Source organism: Cryptomeria japonica, chromosome 4 (assembly GCF_030272615.1).
Source record: "Cryptomeria japonica chromosome 4, Sugi_1.0, whole genome shotgun sequence".
Classification (NCBI taxonomy): domain Eukaryota; kingdom Viridiplantae; phylum Streptophyta; class Pinopsida; order Cupressales; family Cupressaceae; genus Cryptomeria; species Cryptomeria japonica.
Genome location: NC_081408.1, coordinates 270,993,138 through 271,019,632, shown reverse-complemented (window position 1 = coordinate 271,019,632; position 26,495 = coordinate 270,993,138). Strand labels below are relative to the sequence as shown.

Below are 26,495 nucleotides of genomic sequence, written 5' to 3'. Positions count from 1 at the left end.
CTCACTTTCCAATTTGGTCTTGTCGATAATAATCTTCAGTCATGATTTTGGTCAATCTTATCCTGTTGCATCAATGTGCGTGCTCATTTGGCATATTTTGACATCGTCAATTCGATTTCATTTTGGACATCGTCAATCCTAATTGATGATAGAATTAGGGTTTTGTCCTCTTGTCAATCTTGTCATTTTGCGATCGATTTGTCATCGATCGTTGTCATTTTCAATCTTGTCATTTTGTGATCAATTTGTCATCGATCGTTGTCATTTTCAATCTTGTCATTTTGTGATCGATTTGTCATCAATCGTCGTCCTTCTCAATCATGTCAATTTGGATCAATTAGTCATTGTTCCTCGTCAATTGGCACATTTATCAATCAAATCATTTATCAGTATTGGTCCTTTGTCAATCAGAATCATGATTGAATCAACATCAATTATCTTTTGTCAAGACCTAATTGTCGTCCTTGCGTTTCTAATTCATCTTCTAAGGTTTTATGATTTATTCATTTAATCTTGTTTGTCATTTTCCCTTTAGGTTAAATAATTTATTTATTTATCCTAAGTCTTCTTGTCACAATTAAATATTTATTTAATTGGCTAATTAATTCCTCTCTCTTTTTGTAAATTAATTAATGAATGAAAAATTATTAATTAATTTACCTAATTTTCATCAATTTCTAATTTCCTAATTTCCAATTCATCTAATTTTCTATTTTCTCCTATTTTTCTAATATTTCCCCTAATTTCATGGGAATGACATAGCAATCTTGTCATAATTTGTCATAATTTGTCAATCAATCAATTTTGCATAGCAATTTTGTTAATTTTTGTCATAATTTGTCAATCAATCAATCTTGCATAGAAAGTGTCAATTTTGCCATAATTTGTCATATTTGTCATTCTTGATTTGAAATTTCCTTTCAAATCTCTTCATGCTAATCTTGTCTTTTCTCCAATTTATCTATAAATTGGATGAATTTCTTCAATCAGCCCCCCCGATCAATCAATCACGCTTCTAGTATCCTTATGCTATCATCTCGTCTTGTCAATCTTGCTTTCATGCTATACCTTTGCATTTGTAGGTGAGATCTACAAACAAAGCAATTTGAAGGAGAAAGAAGGACAATGGAGAATTCTGGAGGAGACATTCACGTTTGTGATGGTTTGCATTTGATTTGAATGTCTTGTTTTCATGTCTCTATTGAATGTTTTTAGGATTTGTCATTGCAATTTAGTTTTCGTGATTGAGCTAGTTTAATTCCTTATTGCTTTGATGATTCCCAAATTCCTATCTACAATATATATATGTTGATCATGTGATGCTTGATGAGAGATAGATGATACAAAAGAATCTCAGTGAGGCAAGAATTGATCAGTTTGAGTGAGATAGAAAATATTGAAGCGACTGAGTGTTGGAGAAGAACCAGTAAGGAAGGTTTAAACGACAAGGGTTAAGGTAACCAGTAAACTATTACAGAGGTTAACAATCTATTAAACCGATAGTATCTGAACCAGTAAGAGAGAAACAGAGAGTGAAGGAGAGTAGAGTGAGTTTTAGAGAAGATCCGACGAGGCTAAAACTGAGTTGTAGAGGGTTCAAAAAGTAAGAACAGAAGACCGATAGATAAGAAGAAGCAGTGTGATAGATAAGAGTATAGCCAACAGTGAATAGTTTCCAGGTGCTACAAAACTCATTTGTAACCAAGTGTTTATCATTGTATTGATTTTATATCTCATTGTATTTCACTGAGTGGGTGCTCATTTCAGGGGTTGGTGCTCCTTGGGTTGGTGCCATAAACATTGTAAAATTATTATTTCACTGTGAGGCTGGATTGGAGCAGTAGATCTCCAACAACATTTCTCATCAAGGTTTTTCCCACATTGGGTTTTCCTCGTATATCCGATGTTATGTGATGTGCTGCTGTGTGTGATTGCTTGTTAGTGCTTTCATTATCCTACTAGTTGCACACATTGTTTTAAATTGTTTAATACCACTGATTCACCCTCCCTCTTAGTGATATCTTGTGTTCAATAGAGATAGCTCAAGACACCCTACGAGGAGTCTCGATTTAGTTTAAAATGACTCCGATCCATTAAAACTCACACTAACTTGGTCAAGGACTCATGCCCATGATATGAGATGACTAAATTGATCTCCACAACTAAACCAACTACCTGTACATTCATTTTTAGAGTACAATAGAAGTGTTCCTATAACATATCCATAATGCATAAAGAAATGATGAACATACAAGATCCTAACTTGTGCCTGATTCCAACACTAGAGCACATAAGACAACACTAATCCATATCCATATGATACAATTATATCCAATTACATTGATCTCCTAAAGGAGTGTTCCATATACATATCATTAACAATCTATAATGCTAAATTATAATATATAATGATTACATTCTTGCCAGAATGGGATAATAAAGAAGATATAGTGTTGAGGAAGGTGGAAGAACTCTCCAATCCTATCATGAGCCAAATCCATTGGTCCCTAATGGTGGTTTACAATTCCACTTCACCATGTGGAATCCTTAGGTCCACCCCACCATGCTCATAGATATAGTCACATGACCCAAATAGTCATACCAACATACAAGTGGAACTAGTAGGCTATCACAAAGCCAAGCATGGAATATGCACTCAACATGAATATTTGAACCAACAAGAATCATAATGCAACATCAAGGTAAGAGTATAATGAGAAACAAACTCAATACAATTCATTAACTCACATACAAGTAAGGATGCACCCAACAAGGAGGAACAAGTCATCAAGTATAAATCAACTCACCGACCAACATCTCAAGCATCTCATAGCACCATGACCCACATATAGGGAAGCAACATGAATCCAAAGTGAAAAACTATCAATATGGAAGGCACATCATCTTTTGGGTACTACTCATATCTACAAGGCTAGGTACACAGAGAACAAGACCAAGGAGTGTCATCATGTAGCATGAAGGGATGGGTCACGTGAAAATGAGTATCCTCTCATATAGACAAGGAGATTTGATCATGTTGAATCAATGCCCCATGGATGGCCAAACCTTCCCAACTCATCCTTAGTTTGTAGAAGGGCTCAAGGCATGACAGGGGCATCCACTTTATCTTGGTTCATTTTATTAACATGTCATTAGTTTTTAATTGATTACTAAAATGCCCAATGAGTCAACCTAACAACACCTTTGTGCCCTGACCCCCATTGGAAACCACTCTCATCATTGGCCTTATTACCTACCCTAGGCTCAATGAAATATAAAATATTAAACCAATGACAAAGATTCCAATTTACAAAACTAAATTTTTTCATCAATTTGAGCCAAAAAATCATCAAATATAACCAATTGACCAAATGGCCAAACACTAAGAGAATGGATCCCAATCGATCCCATATCAAAGTTTACATATATAATATCATTATTCCACAATAGAATCACATCTCAAAACAATCAAAATCCACTTTTTAATAATTCCCAAATTGAGACCAAAACTAGTCATGGAGGCTATCTACCATTGATGGACCTCTAGATACACATAAAGCCTGAAATCAAAAACAAAAAGGGACCCATTTAAGGAAAAATGCACAACAACACAATTCCAAAATAAAATATACCGAACATTAACTCTACACAAAATTGGGTAGCATCTTGTTTCACAAAACAAGGGCTTCAAATAAAAATTGAGATCTTTTAAATTAAGCCATGAAATGATTTGATTTCAAAAGAAAGTATGCTCTATTTGATCAAACTAATCATTTGCAACAAATTTTAAACAATAAGATGGAGGAATGGAAGATAAGTTGAATTTCCTACCTCTCGAATTGCCAAAAAATTCAAACAAAGACCAAATTCTACATACCAAAAACAAGGGCATGGCAACAATGCAACAAGAACCATTTCTTAAAACAATTCCAACGAGCCATTACCCACAAAATTCCATCACGAAAAACTCCCATATTCACCAATCCAAAATCCAAATGTAGGACTTTTTTGAGAGCTCCAAAAATCTGAACAATAATACTATGTAAAAAATCAACACTCTTCCAATATAAAACTCAATTAACTTTTTGCAAATAAAATAAGCAAATGAATAAATAATTAAATAAAAATTTAATTCCCACATTCATAAACTTTCCCCAATGAAATTCATAATAAAATAAATGTAAATAAGTCCCATAAAAATATTTCAAAAGCATCAAATAACCATTAAACAATTAAAAGTCATATCAACATTAAATAACTTCAAAAATTAAATTAAAATCCTCTAGAAGTCCAAATTTAACCCCAATAACCACCCATATGGCAAATTGGGCAAATAGCAATTAAAACAAATATTCATAACACATATTTCACAATTAAATATTAAATTAGTTCACAAAATTAAAATATCATTAATATATGCATATTAAAAGATGACAATTTACAATTCATTGACTATGCACAAACAATCTTTATGAGTCTTACACAAATATGCATTAGGGTAGTTGGACTTTACCAAAAAGGCAACCGAAGGTGTAATCACATATAATTAGACAAATTGTCCAAATTAGGAACTATGGCTAGGGTTAGGTAACATTAATGGCTTATGTGCTATCTCTTGTAACCATTGTCGAGGATATGGACACACTCAGACTTATTGAGCCAGGTGAAGTCAATGCTCTATGCATGCATCGACCAAAACACAACAAATACCTATGCATATACATATATAAGATAATATAACTGAAATACACACATAATTATTTCCTAATCAAAGTCACATATAGCATCATTAGTAACACGATATCTTATCAAACCAATATAACATAATCAAGTTGAAAATACCGAACTACTAGATCTAACATGACTATCATTAATCAAAACTATAAACATTTTAATTCCTTAAACAAATAAAATAACATAAAATATGATTTATTACTTTTAATCAACTGCTAAAGTTAGCATCACTTATTTCATTCTAATAATTAATCAAATCAACATTTATATCAACATCTCACATATAGTAATTTTGAATCACGACATTAATCTATCTTAGTCATCAAAGCACCTTAGGTTTCTATATCACACTATAACAACAACCCCATAAGTCAATTATCCAAATCAACTATGCAATAGTTCTCACAACAACACATCTCAATGCAACAACATAACCAAGATCACCATGAAGCAATCCAACACATCACCAGTCCTGAACAATCACAAAACATTTACCAAAATATAACATATAATAAACACTCAAAGTCACAAACTGCAATAATGAAGCATTTAAAACAAGATCAAAACACCACAAAAATAATCCACATCCAATCTACAAATGACACAACCACCGACACCATGCCAAGACCACATCAAGCAGTATGCAATATAGAAAAATAAATGAAAGAGACATTACACAAGTTCTACCTGATATGTCTCCCTCTCTTTACCCATATATTTCATTATAGCAATTGAACTCATGTACAACATAGACAACAATGTACCAAATTCCTCCCTAATTGACCTTCCACACCTCTTCCACATTCCCATTTCACACCAAGATGGATTGCTACTATTAATTGTTTGTAAATGATTGACTTCTTTAATTTAAATATTTAACTCGACATACCCATTTCACACCAAGGTGGATTGCTAGTATTAACGATTGAATTCTTTAATTTAAATATTTAATGTAAGTGGTTTAATTTATTTCCGCTCATCGAAGGTTAGTCAATTTCCCGAGTCTCGAAGGGATTCCATAATTTGACGGTGTCTGAACTTTAATGCCGAATGGGATTTTACTTCCACCAATCCAATTGGAAGAAGAATATATATGCAGGTAAATATGCCGTATAACAAGTTTTCGAGGCAAATTGCTCTCTCCCCTGGTTTGTACTGAATGGGAATGGATAGATTGTGACGACAACAGTGAAATCCTAAGAAAGTTGTCTTCAAAATTAGACGTACTTAACCAGGCATGGCTGGAGTGGACCTGATCAATTCATGTCTTCGAGCCCTTAACCAGGTGCTTTTATTTTCTTTTATTACCGCTGTGTTTATTCTTCGGATTGCTACTTAATGTTCCACGCTTGAAATCAATATTGATAATTTGAGATCTATGGTTGGCTAATGTATCTGGTGAAATGGGTTTTTCTTGCGTCAATGGAAAACCGTATGTTATGCACTATTGGAAGCGAAATGCGATTTGGTGTTGACACGAATTGAATTATAAACCCAAGCCAACATTTAAATTTCTAATAAAAGTGGTGGTGAGAAATGAACCAGCCCTTTGTCATCAGCATTACCCGAATCATCCACTAATGGATTATAAGCGTAGGGTTTTTGAAAGAAAACTTTTGCATACATTCTCTCTTGTAGTCAGATTGAATTCTAAATGAATCTTGATCTGCAGAGAAACAACTGTGAAAAAAGATTAACAATACTTAATTGACTAACTTAACTAAAATTATGATCTTCTAGAAGAATTCAGCTACTATAATAGTGAGAACTTTAGAAAAAGGAAGTGTGTCCTATCTTTTGCTAAACTGCTTTCTTTTATAGAAGGCTTGACCATACTTTTTCGCTTAGATTCCATTAGCAAAGGGTATCTGTTACTTCAAATTTGCCTAGTTCTTGCCTCTAGTCTTGTCTTTTGAGGTAAACCTACCTGGTACTGGATGCAGGAATACTTCAAATTTTCACTTTAACATGTTTTTTTGGGATTTGAACTTTGGATTATTGCTTGGAAAGCTTGTTGATTTACAACTTGAGCTCACACCACCTAACAATTTTTCTGTTTTCAGATACTCATGGATTCAAATTATATCTATGAATGGAGAATGCTAGATAGAATAGGCATTGGAGATTGTATGGGTAGTTGTTGATCTACTCATGTTTTCAAATTGCCATGAGTTTTTCTAAGCATATCAATTGAAGCAACTTGTTTCTTAAACTACATTTCTGTGGATTAAGGTGACATGACCAAACTACATGGTAATAGAAACAAGCAACATAGAAGGCAATGATTTTTTATAAAGGTATGTAGAAGACATACTGGCACTGTTATATTGTGAAGCAAAAGCCATAGTGAGGGATACACCATGAGAGATCTGAATCCAATATTTAAAGTGGGAGTTCTGAACAAGCCAGTTTTGACGGGAAAACAAAAATTTAAATGTTATCATGGTTTACTGTGGTGAAACTAACTTGTGTCCCAAGCACAAAGTTTATGTTGCCTGCCCAATAGTTCTGTGCAGTTTACCCAATTTAGGTTTTTATGTCTTTACTTTTGTATCAGGGCTTTGGTTCTATAAGAATCTTCTTATAATGACTTTCCTGTTATGGATCAGTAGACACTGGACGATACATTTTTTCATGCAGCTTTCATGGTTTATGTCATCACAGCTCGGATGAGGTCTATTTAATCTGACTTTTAGAAAAGGATTAAAATGTATCATTTGGACAGCATGTTTTTCAATGTCAAGTTTGCTGTTGTTGAATTGTTTGCTTGCTTGCATTGGTCTCAATTGAGACTCTTTGTTCTTTACTAAGAACTCTGCATTTTTCCTAACTTGAATGGTGAATGCTATCAAGGACTCAAGTTATTCAATTTTAATTTTTTTTTGTAGTTATGAACTAAATTTATTTAAATTCTTCATGTTTTGGAAATATCTGAATATTTGACTGATCAGTGGAGTTCAAACTTTAGTCCTTACTTTTAAATTCGAACCATTTCATTTTTTAGGATAACCATAGGTTTATTTATCTTATGAATTTGATTTATTTAGCATATTTTATGGTATAGTAGGGTAATCTGGAAAGTAATCATTTCGCAGGTCCTGTTGAAGTCTGTTTACAGAATTATTAGAGGACCCTAACAAGATCAGTAATTGTGCTTTGGCGAATTCAAGGCAACAAAAGTTGATGCAAGCTTATAAGGGATTTCTTCATCCAAATGATAATAGTAATTAGATAACAAAGAAGCTCCCTATTGTTCAATTGACTTTTTTGGTCAGGAATGTAAATGAAGTCAGCCGTAAAACAGAGGATTTGCCTGGCATTCCTCCATGGAGGCTATAGAACCTGGAAACTTTGTACATCTTCTGCTATTGTTGTCACTGGAAATCTGAGCTAGAATTCAGTCATTATAAATTTTGTTTCAAAGATGTTATTGACAAATATCCCTTTCACTTTGTGCAATATTTTGGATTCACAAACAATGATGATGATATGGAAGTGTACAGAGTTCCAATTACAACAAGTAACATTTAAACTAATTATGAAAAAGTGTAGAACTGCAGTGGCGTCAATTGACCAGGGTCTGTTGACAGTTGAAGTGAGAGTAATCATTTTTTAGAAGGAGAATGTGGAATGTCATTTGCCAACCATCAGCTTTGCATCACAACCTTTGGTAACTGGTCCTTATGTGGATAATATAATGACAGATTTAGTTGACTGTACCCAACACCAGAAATATTCAGGAATGGAGAGAAATCAATAAAATACTCAACAACACGTTTTTGATGCACCCTTTTGATCCAAAACATCAGATGAATGAGACATTTGGACCATTGGGGGCAACATAAATGTGAAGATAAGTTAAAAATGGAATGTGTTTGCATATTTGGGTTACTCTTGAAATGGTGTGAGATTTTAAAAAAACAATGTCGGTTGAAAATTTTGTACACCTGGGAAGATGTGCAAAACTGTGGTTTTAGCCACAGTGTGTGAGTATAAAAACTCTGCTAATTTTGGGAAGGCTCCCCCTTTGCTTTCTACTTCAACAATTCAAAATTAAACTCTAACTCTAAATCTATTCTAAATGTGGGTGAAACTCTGTCTTGTTGTCTTATTTCAGAAAAGACACACATTCTTTTCTCTTCTTTCAAAAAAGAATCACAGCTGAAAGCACAAATGATTAATGAAGTAAACTAAATAAAGAAGCAAATTTTTCATAAAGGCACAAAGTCCTCCGTTGCTTCTCCGGGACGGGAAAACAGAAAGAAATCTCAAAGCCTTCAACTATCTACTCTCCTATCAACCTTTTTAGATGATTTTTTGGTAACTAAGCATAGTATGTAGCAGCTTAAAGTCTAACTACATGATGTGCCTCTTATGCACAAACATAGAAAATAAAAGCAGCATAAAATCTGCAAGTTACCCCTTTGTTTGAGCGTCCTACAATAGTTTCAAATGTGACAAGCAGCTCAAATTCTGCAACATCAAATCTTAAAACCAATCTAAAACTCCAAACGCAATAAGCAGCTCAAAGTCTGCAAGATTGAGCTTGAATCCCTCTTGTATAACACTTCAAAACTCACAATCAATCTCCAAAAAATGTCGTCACATAACACCTCGAATCAACACAAAGTTTGAAAGCAATTTGCCTCTTTTAATTGATTGCAATCTGATTTACAACTAAGCTCAAAGTCTTAGAGTGTACATACAAATTGATAGAGTCTTGTTGCATTGCCAAGAGATCTAGACTACAATAGACCCCCTCAAGTATTTATAGGAGAGGAACCTTGAGAAAAAGGTGGGAGGATCCAACTAACTTGAGAAATTCTCTCAACTACCATGACTTATTTGAACTACAGTCCTAATCTAACTCAACTTGTAGTTGCCTTACATGTAATTACATTTTACAAAAGTGCAAGTGAAAGTGACACTTGCAATTACAAAACTTGTTTTTTTATATGTAATTTGTCAAAACAAAATTACAAATGCAAAATTGAAACTATTTTATGTGTCCGAAGACACGACTCTAACTACATTATCCTTTGTCTGTGATGATCTTCATGCTGCTACAAGACATTCTGTGATCGAGGTAAATGACATCTTGAACTGGAACAAGAACTTGCACCCTTGATAGTCTTTGTGCCTTTAATCAATGAACTTCAATTTTATTTTCTTGCTTGGGGTAGTACTGGCTTTTCAGGAGGGAAGATCTTTGCAAGGCTGAAGTAAGAAGCCTATCTCTGTCTTGAAAGCATTCCATACTCTCAATCATTCATATCACTTATCCATCTCCTTGTGTGGCTCCGTCATGTTGTTCTTCTCCAATCTTGGAATCTGCTTGCAAAATAAGGTCCACACCTTAATTAATTGATTTGGTAGGTCATGTGTGCAAACAAGATTGACAAGGGAAGGGATAAATTGATGCAAAAATGGGCTCACAAGTTAATTTCGGGTTTTGAGGACTACATTACAGGTGTGGAAAAACAAGAGCATTAACTTGCAATTGTGCAGAACAAACATGCAACTTCATATGTGTAATGGGTAACTACAAGTTTGCACTTGTAATTGGGCCTTTTAAGACTCATTTTCAAGTGTTTTTGAGTGCATTTTGGACCAATTTGGGGTTCTGGAAGGCTGACTGCAAGTAAGAGAACACTACAACTTGCACTTGTAATCGGGTTTCAAAATCCCGATTGGGCCTTTTAAGACTCATTTTCAAGTGTTTTTGAGTGCATTTTGGACCAATTTGGGGTTCTGGAAGGCTAATTGCAAGTAAGAGAACACTACAACTTGCACTTGTAATCGGGTTTCAAAATCCTGATTACAAGTAAAATGCAAATTTACTTGAAGGGAAGAACACAAGTTTTTCTTATTGGGAATGCACATAGACATCTCTGATAGGCCATGATTGGTATGAGAGACAAATTTAACTTGAAATACAATGGGAAAAACTTTGCAAATTCATAAGTTGTATTCAAAGAGAAAAACAACTTGGGAAGATCATATAGAAATCCGAAATCTTGCTTGATCAAATACCCTAGACAAGAATAAATGAGCTTGGGATGAACCAAAATGCTCTATAAATAGATGAAGAAGCCACCAAGTAAAACTGTTTGGCATTCAACCCAAAGCACAAAAAAAACAGCTTGGAAGAAGAAACCCACTTGGCACCAAATACTTCACATTGAAGGTTGGATGCAAAACGGATCACAGCAATGGCGGAATATGTGGTCAAAGCGCTTAAAACGTGGGGCTTAAAACAGCAAAAATAGGAGCCAAAAATCCCCACGTGAGCATGCATTCAAGGTGCCACTCTTATGAGAATTGATTCAAGAGAAAAACACTAGAAATCGCTGCTTCTAAACCAACACAATTTGTTCCCTTTGAAGGAAAAAACCAACACAAATCGTTCCCTTTGAAGGAAAATGTGGTCGGGTTTTGCAGATTCGATAGCAGGTAAAGGGGCACAAGAACTTAGAAAAAGAGTTGCAATCGGGTTTTGAAAACCCTCTTACAAGTTTTAAAAAAACTTACTTTTCCTTCAATCTTGCAAAATCAGGTTTTGGAGAAGCAAGAGCACATCAAAAAGAACTTAAAACACTTGCAATTGGGTTTTAAAATCCCTATTACAAGCTCACAATAAAGAAAGTAGGAACTTTTTAAAGAACTTACAAGTTTTCATAAACTTGAATTTTTAAATTTACTTGTTATTTGACCAAAAAGTTCCTACAAAGCAAAAGGGGAAAATGGAAAAGAAAAAGCAAATTACAAGCTACACATCTTTAATAAACTTTTACTTGTAATTGCTTGAAAAAACCCCTACAACTACAAAGGATCTCTTAACTTGCAAAAGAAGGAAAATTTCCCACTCGCAGTCCAGAGAATAAAACCCGATTTTGAAGAAAAGACCAAGCAAACGAACTCAGAACATGATGAAATTTGAAACGTGGATCAAGGATGAATCGAAGATTAGTCTAGTTCAGAAAGAAGCAAGAATTTTGCCTCGGAACACATGCCTTAGAGTAAAATCTCCAACTTGCAGTTACTGTTCTGAAACCCGAAATTGCATAGAAAGCTAGGAAAATGAAGGCCAAAACTTACCAAAACCTGGAGAACGATGGCAAAGACAAACCCCGATGATTTGACACTAACAAATGTGAGTTTTGCACCTCATAAAACATGCCTTGGAGACAAAAACGACACATTTTAAGCAAAAATTTGTAGGGGTTGTCACATTTTGGAAAATTAAAAAACGAGGATAACAAACAACACCTTGTTTCAAGCTCATATGCACAAGTTATGCCTTCTAGAAGATTGAAGAGTGAAAATTGGTGGTGATTTTGAAATCGCCTGGGTGGTTTTGCAATGTTGGGGGGGTTTTGAAACCAACCCCTAGTTGAAAGAGCTGGTTTTGCAATTAAAGGGGTTTTTTGGTTAATGTAAAGTGATGGTTTCACTTGAATACAACTTGCAAGAAGAGGAAGCAATAAGGAGATTTTTGTCTTTGTTTTCTTGACTTTGGGCGTTCAATTATGCCTTGTATTCTATATAATGCTTGTAATATATATTCCAAGTGATCAAAGGATTCCCATGTCTGGAAGTGGGTGGACACTCGTTCTATTGTTAGTTTTAGTCTATGGTTGCAAAGGTGTATAGAGGAGTTTGAAAATTGTAAATTCATTTGCCCCCCTAGATTATGGATCAATTTTGCATTCTTAAAATGCATACTTTAACATTTAGAAATAATATAGGGTATATCCAATGCAGACTTGAAATCTGGACAGTAACATCTAACTTATGACTATAGCTGAGGGCTCATAATTTTTTCCCTGGCCAAGATTTGTTACATCCTTTCAAGCATGAAAATAAATACATAACTGGCTAAACAGAGTTCCTAGGAAGAGAAGGGTGAAAGAAGGAGAACCATTTGATAATTCCAGATATTTTAGTTAGCATTTCTCCTCTAGTGATAATGACTGCAGTGGGAAAAGCTTTCATGCAAGTCTCTTCAAACTTCATTTCTTTCATTGGCACAGGCCTGTTTTTCTACACAAGGCTTGCTATAATGGGCTTCAATGAAGTAGCCAACCTGCAATTCATAAGTAGAAAATAGAAAGTTAGGCTGCCACTATGTATGAACCAATGACACTTAAATACATGAGGTTTAGAGGCAAGCATATCTACCCTCTTAAAATCAAACTTTCTCTTTTTCAAAACTTAATTAACCACAACATTAATACTTCAATATTTAATCATCCACAACAATATAACACATGCAAGATCTAGAAATATGGAACACAAGGAAAACACCTGATTTATGTGGAAACCCTTGTGGGAGAAAACCACGGCAAAATATTGCTGTGGGAGAAAACCACGGCAAAATATTGCTTATATAGATCTTCTTGTAGGCACCAACCTACTTTATTAACATAGCTTCTTTAGTAGACACCAACCTATAGGAGGCACCAATCCCCTACAATTGGGCACTAACCCAGCAAGAAACACCAATCTGTTTCAATGAGAGACACCAACCTCCTAATCTCCTCAATCAGAAGGGACCAACCTCCTAATAAACAATTAAATAATTTATATGTTACTTCTTCTTGGATCTGCCCTGAATCACCTTCAAAAATCTGCTCACTACTTCACCAAAATCTGCTTATATAATCTCCTAAAATTACTTCATAGATTCCATCATAAAGCTTTGATAAATCTGCTCATATGTCTTCAAAAATCTCCACTTAAATACGTTTTGATTCTGCTCTTTACACAAATGATATTAATGAATTGCTTACCTCTATCTGTCAAAACAACCTCTATTTATACCTTCCAAAAACACCTCTTTACCTAAGAGAGGCAACTCTTCAAGGAGGTAGGCCCAAAATAGTAACAATTTATTTTAATTTTAATTTTTTTGCTTGCCCAAGATGGGCACTCATCTCTAAGGGATCAGCCCTCTTCTGAATATTTTTATTTTGATTTTAAATGCTACAAAAGTGGGTACCACACTTGGGAAGGTCTGCCCATAGTATAAAACATATTTTATCTATTTTTGACATATGAAAATGGGCGCCAAGATGGATAGGGGGTCGGCCAGCATAAGAAAATATAAATTTATTCATTTAATGTGTTTTGACTTCTGATTTGGACGCCAATATTTGCAGATGTAGCCAGCCTATCCTTATTGGAAAAGGATTTACTTCAAACTGACGTTGACATCAATGACAACTTTCAACAAGATTTCAATTCCCAGTTTTGTCAATTCCAAAGTAGACTATGGAAATATCCTAAGTCACTGATATATATATATATATTATCGATTTGGGTACGGATTCGTGGATTCTACAATTTTTTTTTTTTGGTACGGGTACGTCCGTACACACATATATATATTTTAATTTTATATATATATGTGTAGACATCTAAAAATGGTCAACGCTTGTGGAGTCATACTTTAACATTTGCGCACTGCCTTATTTTAGGGTTCTTGTGTCGCATTAACATTTCTTCTATGTTGCCCACTTGGTCTTTATCATTTGCGAGCATCGAGTCCTTCTTCTGCATTCCTCATTTTTCTCGCTTTCGAATTAGGTCTTGTCGATAGCAATCTTCAGTCATGATTTTGGTCGATCTTTGTCCTTGTCAATCTCGTCATTTTGCGATCGATTCGTCATCGATCCTTGTTCTTGTCAATCTTGTCATTTTGCGATCGATTCGTCATCGATCCTTGTCCTTTTCAATCATGTCAATTTGGATCGATTAGTCATTGTTCCTCGTCAATTGGCGCCTATCAATTTGATGTCCTTGTCAATCTTGGTCAATTTGTCATTGATTTTTGTCAACCAATCTCAATCATTTATCAACATTGGTCCTTTGCCAATCAGAATCATGATCGAACCTACATTAATTTCTTGTTGTCTTGACCTAATTCCTTGTCCTCTTATTTCTAGGGTTTTATGATTTGTTCATTTAATCCTTTTCTTCTTCTTTGTGGGTTAAATAAATCTATTTATTTAGTCCTAGGTCTCTTTCATGAATTAATTAATGGATGAAAACCTATTAATTAATTCACCTAATTTCTATTTCATCTTTTTCCTCAATTTTCTAAGTTGCTAATTTCTCCTAATTCCTAATTTCTATTTCTCCTATTTTCTTTAATTTTTCTAATATTTCCCCTAATTCCTCGTCCTCTTATTTCTCCTATGTTTATGCTTCCACTTGCCTTAATTTGTCATAATTTGTCATGCATTTTGAATAGCAACTTGTCATAATTTGTCATACACCTTGCATAGAAAGTGTCACACATTTGTCATAATTTTGCCATTCTTGATTTGAATTTCCTTTCAAATCTCTTCATGCTAATCTTGTCCTCTCTCCAATTTGTCTATAAATTGGATGATTTTCTTCAATGAAAAGAGGAATCAATCACATTTTCAATCAATCAACCACGCTTCTAGTATCCTTATGCTGCAATTTTCATCTTGTCATCTTGCTTGCTTTCATACTTTGCTCTTGCACTTGTAGGTGAGATCCACAAACAAGATAATTTGAAGGAGAAAGAAGGACAATGGAGGTCAATTGAAAGAGACATTGGTGATGATTTTTCATTTATTTTGAATGTCTTATTTTCAATTCTTCTATTGATTGTAATAGGATTTTATTTCATTGCAATTTGGCTTTGTGGTTAGCTAATATTTATTGCTTTGATGTATTCCATTTTCCTAGTTACAATATGTATACATATATTATATATATGTTCAAACATCAAAATTATATATATGTTTTGATGCATTTTATGCATCGTAAGGGGCAAAATTAGGGTTTAGATGTTAAAAAAATATTAAAAAAGGTTTTTTTAAAATTGTTTTTGTGTTTTTATGACCTGTGGGCCCCGTTTTTGGGAACCCACGGGCCTTGGTTCTCCTGGGTCTGCCTGGGTCTTGCCCAGGTAGCTAGGTTCTCTGTGGGTCAAGGTTCCCAAGTTCCTTATTCCTCAACCCCGGAACTCCGGAACCCCCAGGTTCCCAAGTTCCTAAGTTTTCAACCCCGAAACTCCGGAACCCCCAGGTTCCCAAGTTCATAAGTTTTCCCCAACTTCAGTGACCCATGTCTCCAATTTCCCCAACTTCGGTGACCCATGTCTTCGAAGTCTTCTAAACTCCATCTAGCTTGCAACACTTCCAGACAGCGTGATCAACACTCAAGGCCCTAAATGCTCCACCAACTTTTGTGACTTGTACACCTTTCCATGAGCTACAGGAGCGCATTTAATGAGGTTTGCAGGCCTGTCAGGGAATTTTGTAGGGGTCATAAATGCATATTTGAAGAGCTTTTATGGTCAAGTATGGGCTGGCTTGACTTTTTGTGATAAGCCCATCCCCTTCTGCATGATTGAACCCTTGAAAAAACATGCTTTTTGGATGAATTCGACCATGATGGTTAGGGTTTCCTACTTGGATGCAGCTGTTTGAAAAAGTATAAAAGGCTGTTATGCCTCATTGTAAAGGGTTCTCTCCTTGTTGGCTTGAGCTATTCTATGCTCTCCCACTTCTCTTGTATTATTCTGTATTTTGCAATTGTAAGTTGGCCATTGGCCTTATAATTAATTGAAATTACCATTCTTGCCTTCTTTCAACTTATGTATGCTGTGCATGCTTCTTACCTTCATCATAGGTGTATGTTTTGTGGTTCTTCTCTCATATATATTGTGTTAAAATTTATTTCTGAGTGTGACTCATGGGAAACCTTCTCCCCTCTTGACATTCAACGAATTCTAACCTCCATACATGCATCGGGGTCACTCATACAACTGAAGTTTGTGCATCTCCTGGGTGTTTCAATAGATTCTTTGTGTCATTTCGGGTAGAGAGAGAAACAATCTCTTCTTGGTGCATCACCTCCTTTTGTTTTAAGCATTTCTCTCTTCCCTTTACCTCAGCAATTTTTTAGGATAGGCCTAGGAGTTAGTTTTGAAGTGTTGAATTGGTTCAACACCTGCACCTGGCTTGAGAAGGAAGTCGGCCTTTTCCGGAGACTCAACCCCCTACATGCATCGGGGTCACTCATACAACTGAAGTTTGTGCATCTCCTGGGTGTTTCAATTGATTCTTTGTGTCATTTCGGGTAGGGAGAGAAACAATCTCTTCTTGGTGCATCACCTCCTTTTGTTTTAAGCATTTCTCTCTTCCCTTTACCTCTGCAATTTTTTAGGATAGGCCTAGGAGTTAGTTTTGAAGTGTTGAATTGGTTCAACACCTGCACCTGGCTTGAGAAGGAAGCCGGCCTTTTCCGGAGATTCAAAACCCTTGCGCAAGGTCCCACACTTCGGGGTTGTTTCCATGTTTCACAAGGTTGCTGAGTTGATAGCTCAGCAAGGGTGCGAGCTTTTGTGATAACAGTTCCCAACATCGGCTGAAGCAACATTGCCACTGTCATCCGAGATGTGAAAATTGATGGAATCCTCAGCTAGCAGCACTTCTGTATCACCCAAGGAAACAACATTTTACTAGGTGAATAGAGGGAGGGAATAGGATCCAGTCTAGAATCGTGGGCCATATCATTGCTATTGCCTATTATCCACAAATTGAGTTGTCTTATTTGGAGAGGAATTAGGGTTGTTTTTCTCTCTTCAAAATGCATTTCATTCATGGTGAAGGTTTGTGCTGTTCTAATAGGTTGCCAAGATAAATGAAGAAGATTGGGAGTTGTTTGCATGGATGGAAGTCCTAGGCACATTGGAGGCAGAAGGAAGGGAATCTCTTGGCGAACCATATGCTAGGTTGAGAGGGTCAAAACCATGCCCAGGTGACATGTGCAAGTCCCGAACAACACCTGATTGACCACCATTATGCTCACAAAATCCATTTTATCCTTTGCCTGCGTTGTTCACCTGCTTTTTGCTCACCATGCCACACTCCAATCTTTGCTCCTTCGCACATGCTGTCAGTCCTCTAAATTTGAAACATAAAGATGCCATGAGGTTTGAACATTATGTGCTCATATTGGCACTCCAAAGTTTAATATACTTAGTTATAAGTTCTAAAACATTTAAATTTACTTGATTTTAATATTTTTAAATTTAATTAACTTTTAGTATTTTTAAATTCATTAAAATTTAAATATTTCTGATTTTATATATATAAACAGACATACCTAAAATGTACCCAGTACCAATTTTTTTGCCATATTGGTGGTGTATCCAAATCTGAATTGCTAACTTGGATTTATAGTAATTCATGACTCTGCTGCTTCTATTTTAGTGAAGAGTGTTTTATATAAGCTCCTGTTAGAGTAGAATTTTTTTTTTCATGTCTTTTAAGTGAGAACTTGTGCAGCTACTCTAATTGTGCCTTAAATTGTTCTTAGTCACACGTTTGGAATATAACATATCTTATGAAATGTTTATACCACTGTCCACTGAAATCTTTAAATGAAAATACAATCTCAAATGTTTTTTGCTCATATTCGCTGGAATGGGCATGCTACAAAATCTTCTAAAATAATTAGGTTCTACAGTAAAAGATCAGTGTTGATAAAAAAGAATGTTGGTTTCTGGAGAGCACTTGTTTGCAACAAAAGTGTATAGTTAGAAGTGAGTAGAAAAGTGTCTAATTAGAAGACGTGAGTAATCTGAGGGTGAATAAGCTGAAGGGATGTTTAATATTACTGCGTGGAAAAATGTTCTCTCAGGGATTTCTGCTTTGTATCTGCAGGTCCCTGATGATCTGGTGGATGCTGTTCTTTACTTGGATGCTGGTTCTGCTGAGGCATTTCAATTTGTTGGTGGGCTTCCTGTGCTCTTGGAGCTTGGAGCTAGGGTTGTTTGCAGCCTGGAACAGGCACTGCCTCTCAATGTTGTATGCGGCATGAACCTCACCTTTTGCTTCAATAATTTTATTTTCCAGTTCAATGGCTATATTGATGAATGCTTTTTTGGTAAATTGTTCACAATTTCATTTTTGTGGTATATAATTGGTAATTAATTTAAAAATTGATTTTCTCATTTGCACATTTTAGCTGCAGATATAATTTGATACACTGCAAAAAATACCTCATACCTGTCATTTGATTAGCTAAGGGGGCTTCACAATGAATTGTTCAAAAGGCACAATACTTGCTGAAGGTTTTGTGGATAGGATATCAAGCAAAGAGGGCTTTATCTTGGGGGATATTCCATGGTTAAGCATACTTGATTTGTACTAATACTGTAATGGGTAATCTAATGAATTCCTAGTGCTTCACCCTTGTGAGCATCACCTTGATGCAATGAGTACTAAGTGGAGCATTCATGAGAGATGGGTTATGTGAACTACTTACTCATGAAATATGGATCAATGAATTTGACTCAACAACTATGTAGTTAAATCTTAATAAATCAACATAATTTGAAACACTCTGAAAAATACCTCTTGTCAAAAGCAGAGCTATGAACATACAGAATCACAAACACTACAAAATTAAGTGAATGGTAAATTTTACTTTATCCCTGACTTAGCAATGAAGGAAATAAATTTGGCCAAATCCCGTAGTCATTTGGTGTTTCCTGGATTATGAAGCTTAGTAGAAACTAATTTTATGAGGCATCCATAAAAACATAGTAGCAAAAACCCTCTAAACTGAAAAAAGAACACTTCTGTTTTCTCTGTCTGTATGCTTAAAAGACTTCGTTTTTGTTGAGAGTGGATCAAGGTTGACTAACTATTTCTTTAACATTAGTTGAACCTAAATTGAAAATTCTATATGAACTTACACATGCTACAGGATATTTGCATGGAAAGAATTCAATATGTTGTGTTTTCTTATTTCACGAGATTTTGAATCTCTATTATTTTGTGTTTAATTTTTTGCAAAAATGCTATTATACATGAAAGTACGGAAGTTAACATTACAAAAATCATGAGCAAGAATTCAATATGTTGTGTTTTCTTATTTCACGAGATTTTGAATCTCTATTATTTTGTGTTTAATTTTTTGCAAAAATGCTATTATACATGAAAGTATGGAAGTTAACATTACAAAAATCTTGAGCAAGATTATCAAAGATATATTGTTGTTCTTGAATAAAATGCTTATAAAAGATGTCTTGGAACACTTATTGAATCTCATTCAACAATGGCCTTGCAAGTTTTCGCTTCGAAGCTTTTGGATTTGCTGCATGGTTGCATGCCATCCTCCCATGTATATAAATTGCAACTGACAAATTTAAATCACTAGAGTTTTGAGCGCCTGGTCTTTTCAACTATTCACTAGACCCTCAAAAGGATACCCAAGCAGGATGTTATTCCTCTTCTTTAATCGGTCATCTTTACTCTTAGGGCATAACACACTATGACTAACTACACCTATTTTCCTTTTGACTGAAGGTATTCAGAACAATTACATTCTTTTGATTATTTTCATTTCTGATAGGATTGTCATAAATTCAGCATATTAAACTGGTGCTCTACATGCTTATCAAGGTGTGAAGAATTCATATATTCTTTTGGTTATTCTCCTTTCTGATAGGATTCTCTTGTGAATTCAGAAAATTGAACCAATGCTCTACAAACTTATCAGGGCATGAAAAATTTGTACACATTTTTGGTTATTCTTCTTTCTGATGGGATCCTCTCATGAATTCAGAAAATTGAACAGGTGCTCTATGTGCTTACCAATGACCACAATTTGTATTCAAATCCTAACAAAAAAATTGCTATTGCTTGATTTTAATCCCTATGAGCTTGTAATCTGCTTTTCTTTCAAGAACATAGGCCTTGATCTAACTTTGAGCTCCATAATTTGAAATTTTTCAAATGCATCTTTCTACATCCAAGTATTTGCACTGATTTCTATTCTATGTTCATGTCTGTATGATTACATACTGGGTTGGTTTTGCCCTTCTTTCAGGAAAAGACTGGTCTCTTTTCTATTTCTTTTTATCATTATTGTCTTTCCAGGCTTGGCAAAAAATAAGTTAAAGGCTTTGAAACTGTTCATTAAGCATTTTAGGTCTTTTTTTCCAGTAATTAAGCATCATCTAATATAAAAACAATTTATGAAACATATGGCAGGATGGACACTCCTTGTTAATCCACATTTGAATAAGTTCTTTACATGCGTTATATGCCACTTCTCTTTTTTTGGAATTGTGCTGATATGCAAATTCATACCTATGGTCTTGGTGGCAGCTTCTTTATTTTCTTGCATGTTTTCCTTGTATATTGCTATCTAGAGAGACAAAAAGTTTTGAGTTGAAGCTGCAGATAAACACAGGCAGTTAGTGAGGCTCAGCAATTGAATGAATCGCAAATGTAAGGGTTGCATTGTTCAGAGGGAGCGTATCATCCAACCTTTGCTGTAAAAACATCAAGAAATGGAATACTCTTGGGGTTGATAAATACCATAGTGGTACCCTATAGACCTCCTACTTCAGCTGAAGACATGATCATTAAAGGAATGGCATTCAACAGAGATAATGTAATGTCCAATCTTTCATCCAAGACATTAGTGGTGAACAAATGGACGGACAAACTTTCTTGCATTTCTATTTATTGCATGTTAATGTTTGTAGCTTCAGTCGAATGATCATTTAGAATACATATAATATATGTTGATTAATAATAATATATTATTATGTTATATTATTATATTATTATTAATCATATAAAATTTAATATTCAATATTAATCTATTATATTATTCTAAATTAATAATTGATTGATGAAACATTATAATATTGATTAAATTATTATAATTAAAGGAGAGACATGTCCGTTCAAGGACATGCCTCTCCAAAGGAAGGACATGCCTCTCCAAAGGAATATATATAGTATAATGTTATTCAATTTGAGAACACATAGAATTCCAAGAATGCAAGTATCAGATTGAATCAGATATATACATTAAAATACATCCAATAAAACCTGGGAAAATCAACATGGTATCAGAGCTTAGGCCTGTGAAGTTTAATTTGGAGGTTGGAGAGGGTTGGAGAATTCAGTTTTTTTTAAGAATTTTCAGTCTGAAATATGCCATTGTACGGCCCTTGGTTGGCCTCAAAATGAGGACTATAATATATGGATGGAAAGATCTGTGTTTCTAGTTTTCAAATATGTTTATCTCATCAAATTTGATTCAGTTTTGTGCAAGATATAACGACTTTGGTGCAGGTCACTTGAAACCCTACCTAGGGTTAGCAGTTTTGGGAAAAATGTCATAACTTTTGTTTTAACCGTTGGATCTTGCTATAACTTGGAGGAAATGTTTGTAATTAGATTTTATAACATCTCACCGAAGAGATTGGATAAATTTGGTAAATTGCAAAAGTTATTAACAATTGTGTGTGGCAGATCATAATGAAAGTGTTGATCAAAATTATGAAAATGTTCTACATCATTCAAAGGGAATTATGATGAGGGATGATTCATGCGTGATATTTATTATATGGGCTCACCTTATGAAAGGAAATGTTTTAAACTTAAGGACGAAAGCACAATAAAATTGAATTAAAGGGAGAAATAAATTGATGCTTATAAACGAATTGATGATTGAGACTAGATGCAGAGGGAGTCTGACATTTCAAAAGAGGACAAGAGGTTGATACAAGAACTTGAGCTTCAGAGGGAGCAGATGGTTCAGTCAACTTGTGACAATTTCGATCATAGTGATTGAGAGGGATTTTCACTATTGAAGGTGAAACACTTATGAGGTAAAACTTGATTCAATTGATTATTATACTAATGAAATCATTTAATGCCTTATGGGCCTTGTGTAAATCATAAGGAAGTGACGACTTCCAAATGATTTCCACTTGTATTTTTGAGGTTATTGGAAGGTGATGGTCTTACAATAACTTGAGCTTGTGGATAGAATCGCCGATAGAGGCAATCCACATGAGAGCTTGTGGATAGAATCGCCGATAGAGGCAATCCACGTGAGAGCTCATGGATAGAATCGCCGACTGAGGCAATCCATGTAAGAGCTTGTGGATAGAATCGCCGACTGAGGCAATCCATGTAAGAGCTTGTGGATAGAATCGCCGACTGAGGCAATCCATGTAAGAGCTTGTGGATAGAATCGCCGACTAAGGCAATCCACGTGAGAGCTCATGGATAGAATCGCCGACTGAGGCAATCCATGTGAGAGCTCATGGATAGAATCGCCGACTGAGGCAATCCGCGTAAGAGCTTGTGGATAGAATCGCCGACTGAGGCAATCCACACAAGAGCTTATGGATAGAATCGCCGACAGAGGCAATCCACGCAAGAGCTTGTGAATAGAATCGCTGACGGAGGCAAATTCACACCTTGAGACTATGGTCCCCTGTGATGATATTTTTGAGTTATGGTGAATATCATGTGCCTTGATATTCTTGTTTATACCATACTTCCTGATATCATAGTGAGATAATATTTTCTCTATTCCATAATTAATCTAGACTTAATGCATTTGCATTGATTTTATCTTCCCTAGCTAAGAGGGAGTGTTAATTATGTTTTGTGTAGCTATGGTGAGGGCCATAAGTGTTGACATGGGAGATCACTACACATTATGTCTGATCATCCTCCCTAGCTAAGAGGGAGTGTTAATGTTTGTAGCTTTAGTCGAATGATCATTTAGAATACATATAATATATGTCGATTAATAATAATATATTATTATGTTATATTATTATATTATTATTAATCATATAAAATTTAATATTCAATATTAATCTATTATATTATTCTAAATTAATAATTGATTGATGAAACATTATAATATTGATTAAATTATTATAATTAAAGGAGAGACATGTCCGTTCAAGGACATGGCTCTCCAAAGGAATATATATGGTATAATGTTATTCAATTTGAGAACACATAGCATTCCAAGAATGCAAGTATCAGATTGGATCAGATATATACATTAAAATACATCCAATAAAACCTGGGAAAATCAACATTGCAACACAAATTGGATGTTTTGATTTCTTTTGAATTTTTTTGTATTTTCTGCTTAGGAATAAACAATGGAACCAAATCTAACTGCCATAATGCTTCAAATGAAACAGTAATTTTTCAAATCTGAGAAAAGGAACAGCTTCAGTATGCTTTCATCAATGATCATTATTATCAATAACATAGGTTGTATAATCTACTGAAAAGTTTATCAGCAGAAAATGTAACAATTATTTGATTGTTTCATGACAAATATACAGCCCCATATATATTTATATATGATCTGCACCTGAAATGTTGAATCAGTGAATACAACATCCACAGACCTGCAAACAATTGATTGGCTGTATGTTGCGACTGCCTGATAAGTATTTGTGTTGCTGGCTTTTCCAACTCAGATCGTAAGAGCTATGAATGCATTGTTTTGCTGTGAGGTTGCGACAGTACTGGATATGGAGCTGTGATGTATGGGATTGCTGCCTTGTTGAATTTCCTCCTTGGAATTGTTGATGATTAGTATCTAGCGACCAAGGATAATGTCTAGATACCCATGCGATTCCTGCCAGCATTCAAAGTTGACATAGATTTGCTTTGCAATTGTCTTCAACCAACCTGAAACACTGAGTTATGCCCTAATTTGCCCTTGGACTGGTACAGACCTGCAATAGATGTCCTATAATGGTTGGATAACCACCAATGATCTTAGTTTGCTGGAAACTTCTTATCGCTTAAGCCTGCAAGTTGAACCAAACTTTGATTTCAGTCCACCTGCAAACCTTGTGTAGATTTGTCAAGAAGAGATTTGGGATTTCGTCCTCACCTTTGTAAATCAGTGATCAATGTTTTCATCCTTGATTTGTTTGCTCAAGTCTCGAGAAGTAAAGAAATTCATAAAAAAATCCATGCCCAAAATGACGAATGAAACTTGTAATTATACCCCCTCATGGATTGGTCACATGGACCCAAATTTGGTGCCACCTTTATTAGTATTATATATTCATTTATATATAATATTAGTATCGAAAAACACTATTTTAAATGATAATAATAGCAAGATTATTGGCAGGAAAAGGGACATGACACTAGAGTTGCTGCAGCACAACACAGTGACACTTATGGAACACATTATCATGCACAAAGCATGACTGGACAACTTGAAGTCTTACTCTTGTCATGCGATGACATCATCACGGTGACTATACAAGAGGGTAGAGTTTACTCTTACAATGGTGATAGGGTACTAGACCACTAATCCCATCTGTTGTGAATAGGGAATAATGGATTGAGAACAAACCTCTGTTTCCTAGTCCAAGGAAACCCAAGCATCAGTTCATCTTAGAATACAAACCAAGAGACAAGCATGCATCCAAAAGAATGTGGAAATGTCATTCAAACCACAAGGAATGCCTAATTAGGAGGTTGCACAAAAGGGTGATTCACATCTCAATCTAGTCTACCAAGAAATAAACTGATTCCTCACAAGGCATGACTTATGACACCAAACAAAGTTGATGGAAGGGCATTGCATTTACCCGTTTTGGGATGTTCACCCATTTTTGGTGAAACAAGCGAATTGAGTAGGGGAATAGAAAAATCAACCCAGTGGGGTCCCATTTAACTCCAAGATTGACATGTAAGATAGCAAAGAGATTCTCAAGATGTCTAAAAACACATTTAACCTCTAGGACCAAGATTCCATCAACCAAAACACAAATAAGAGCTAAAAGGCCAAAGACCAATACATTGACAAGCCTAGCCCAGCCAAAATAACCTAATCTACAATAAGCCATAACATCAACACCTTAAGTGTTGTCTATGGTACAATATACCATGTGTAAAATTCACAAAGTATATATTTTAATTTTACACAAATACTACTACTCACATACAACATCCTTTTCTTCACAATGTGACATGGAAAACATGTGAACAAGCATGACTTCTAAATCAATAGACATAGAGTGAAAGGAGACTACTAGTGAATTCAACATATTCCCATCATCTCAATACAAATCAAAGCATGATCAATAAGTTAATTTCCATCATGAGTGCAAATTAAACCCAAACAACATAAATAAAAAATATACAGCATATGAGATTTTTGTTTAAGAGCAAGATGCAATTTCAACTCAAATGACAATAAGTACATGTTTACACTAGCTCACATCCCAAACATGGATGGATGATAATCAATTACAAAGATGGATCAAAAGTTCACAATACAACTCATACAAGGATTGCAAAGATCCCAATTCACAACTTCTTCAATAATGCAACAATGGAAATGTACAACTACACAATAGAGCTAGAAGAGCCTTGCACACTCTCCAATGAATGCCACCAATGATCTAATTGGCCCCAGCGATGATCATCTACCACACAATCATGTAGGATTATGAGGTCCACACTATTCTTGGAGGCAGTTGATCAGGCAGTTAAACACACTCACACATCATTGCAAGCACACACTTATTTCATACTCAAATTGGATACAAGTCAATTTGACAACAATAGGAAGAGGGTATAAGTCGTAGGACCAAGGAGTGTCATTACTGCAGTTCTGCAAACTGAGTGGGAGGCTGAGGAGGGTGACCATATCCCCATATTCTTCGTTAAACTCGCTTCTGTAGGTTTTCTTAAGGATTTTGGAGTCGTGGTGCCTTCTTTCCCTTAACCAATTGTCATTCATTTTGTTCTTGTATTTAATAAGATTCCAATCATAAATGGCCTGTGCTTCATCCATTTGTACAACAACAACTGCATCCTCATGAACATGAATGCCAAAGACCTCTGTAAGGGCTTTAGGAGTGGAATCTGCAATCACCATCTCATTGACGAACACTACCC

The 26,495-nt window shown here is 35.1% G+C and overlaps 1 protein-coding gene across 2 annotated transcripts in view; it reads left to right on the top strand.

Annotated features, from left to right (window-relative positions):
* Positions 1-5,706: 5,706 nt before the first annotated feature.
* The window catches only part of LOC131074037 (sec1 family domain-containing protein MIP3), a 98,370-nt gene continuing 77,581 nt past the window's right edge, over positions 5,707-26,495 (top strand). Inside the window, exons 1-2 of one of the 2 annotated variants that reach the window (XM_058010585.2) lie at positions 5,707-6,019; positions 18,444-18,587. In XM_058010585.2, coding sequence (XP_057866568.1) covers positions 5,972-6,019; positions 18,444-18,587 — 192 coding nt within the window. In that variant the 5' untranslated portion in view covers positions 5,707-5,971. Of the gene's footprint in view, positions 6,020-18,443; positions 18,595-26,495 lie in introns of those variants that run through there. The other variant, XM_058010586.2, reaches the window with a different exon arrangement.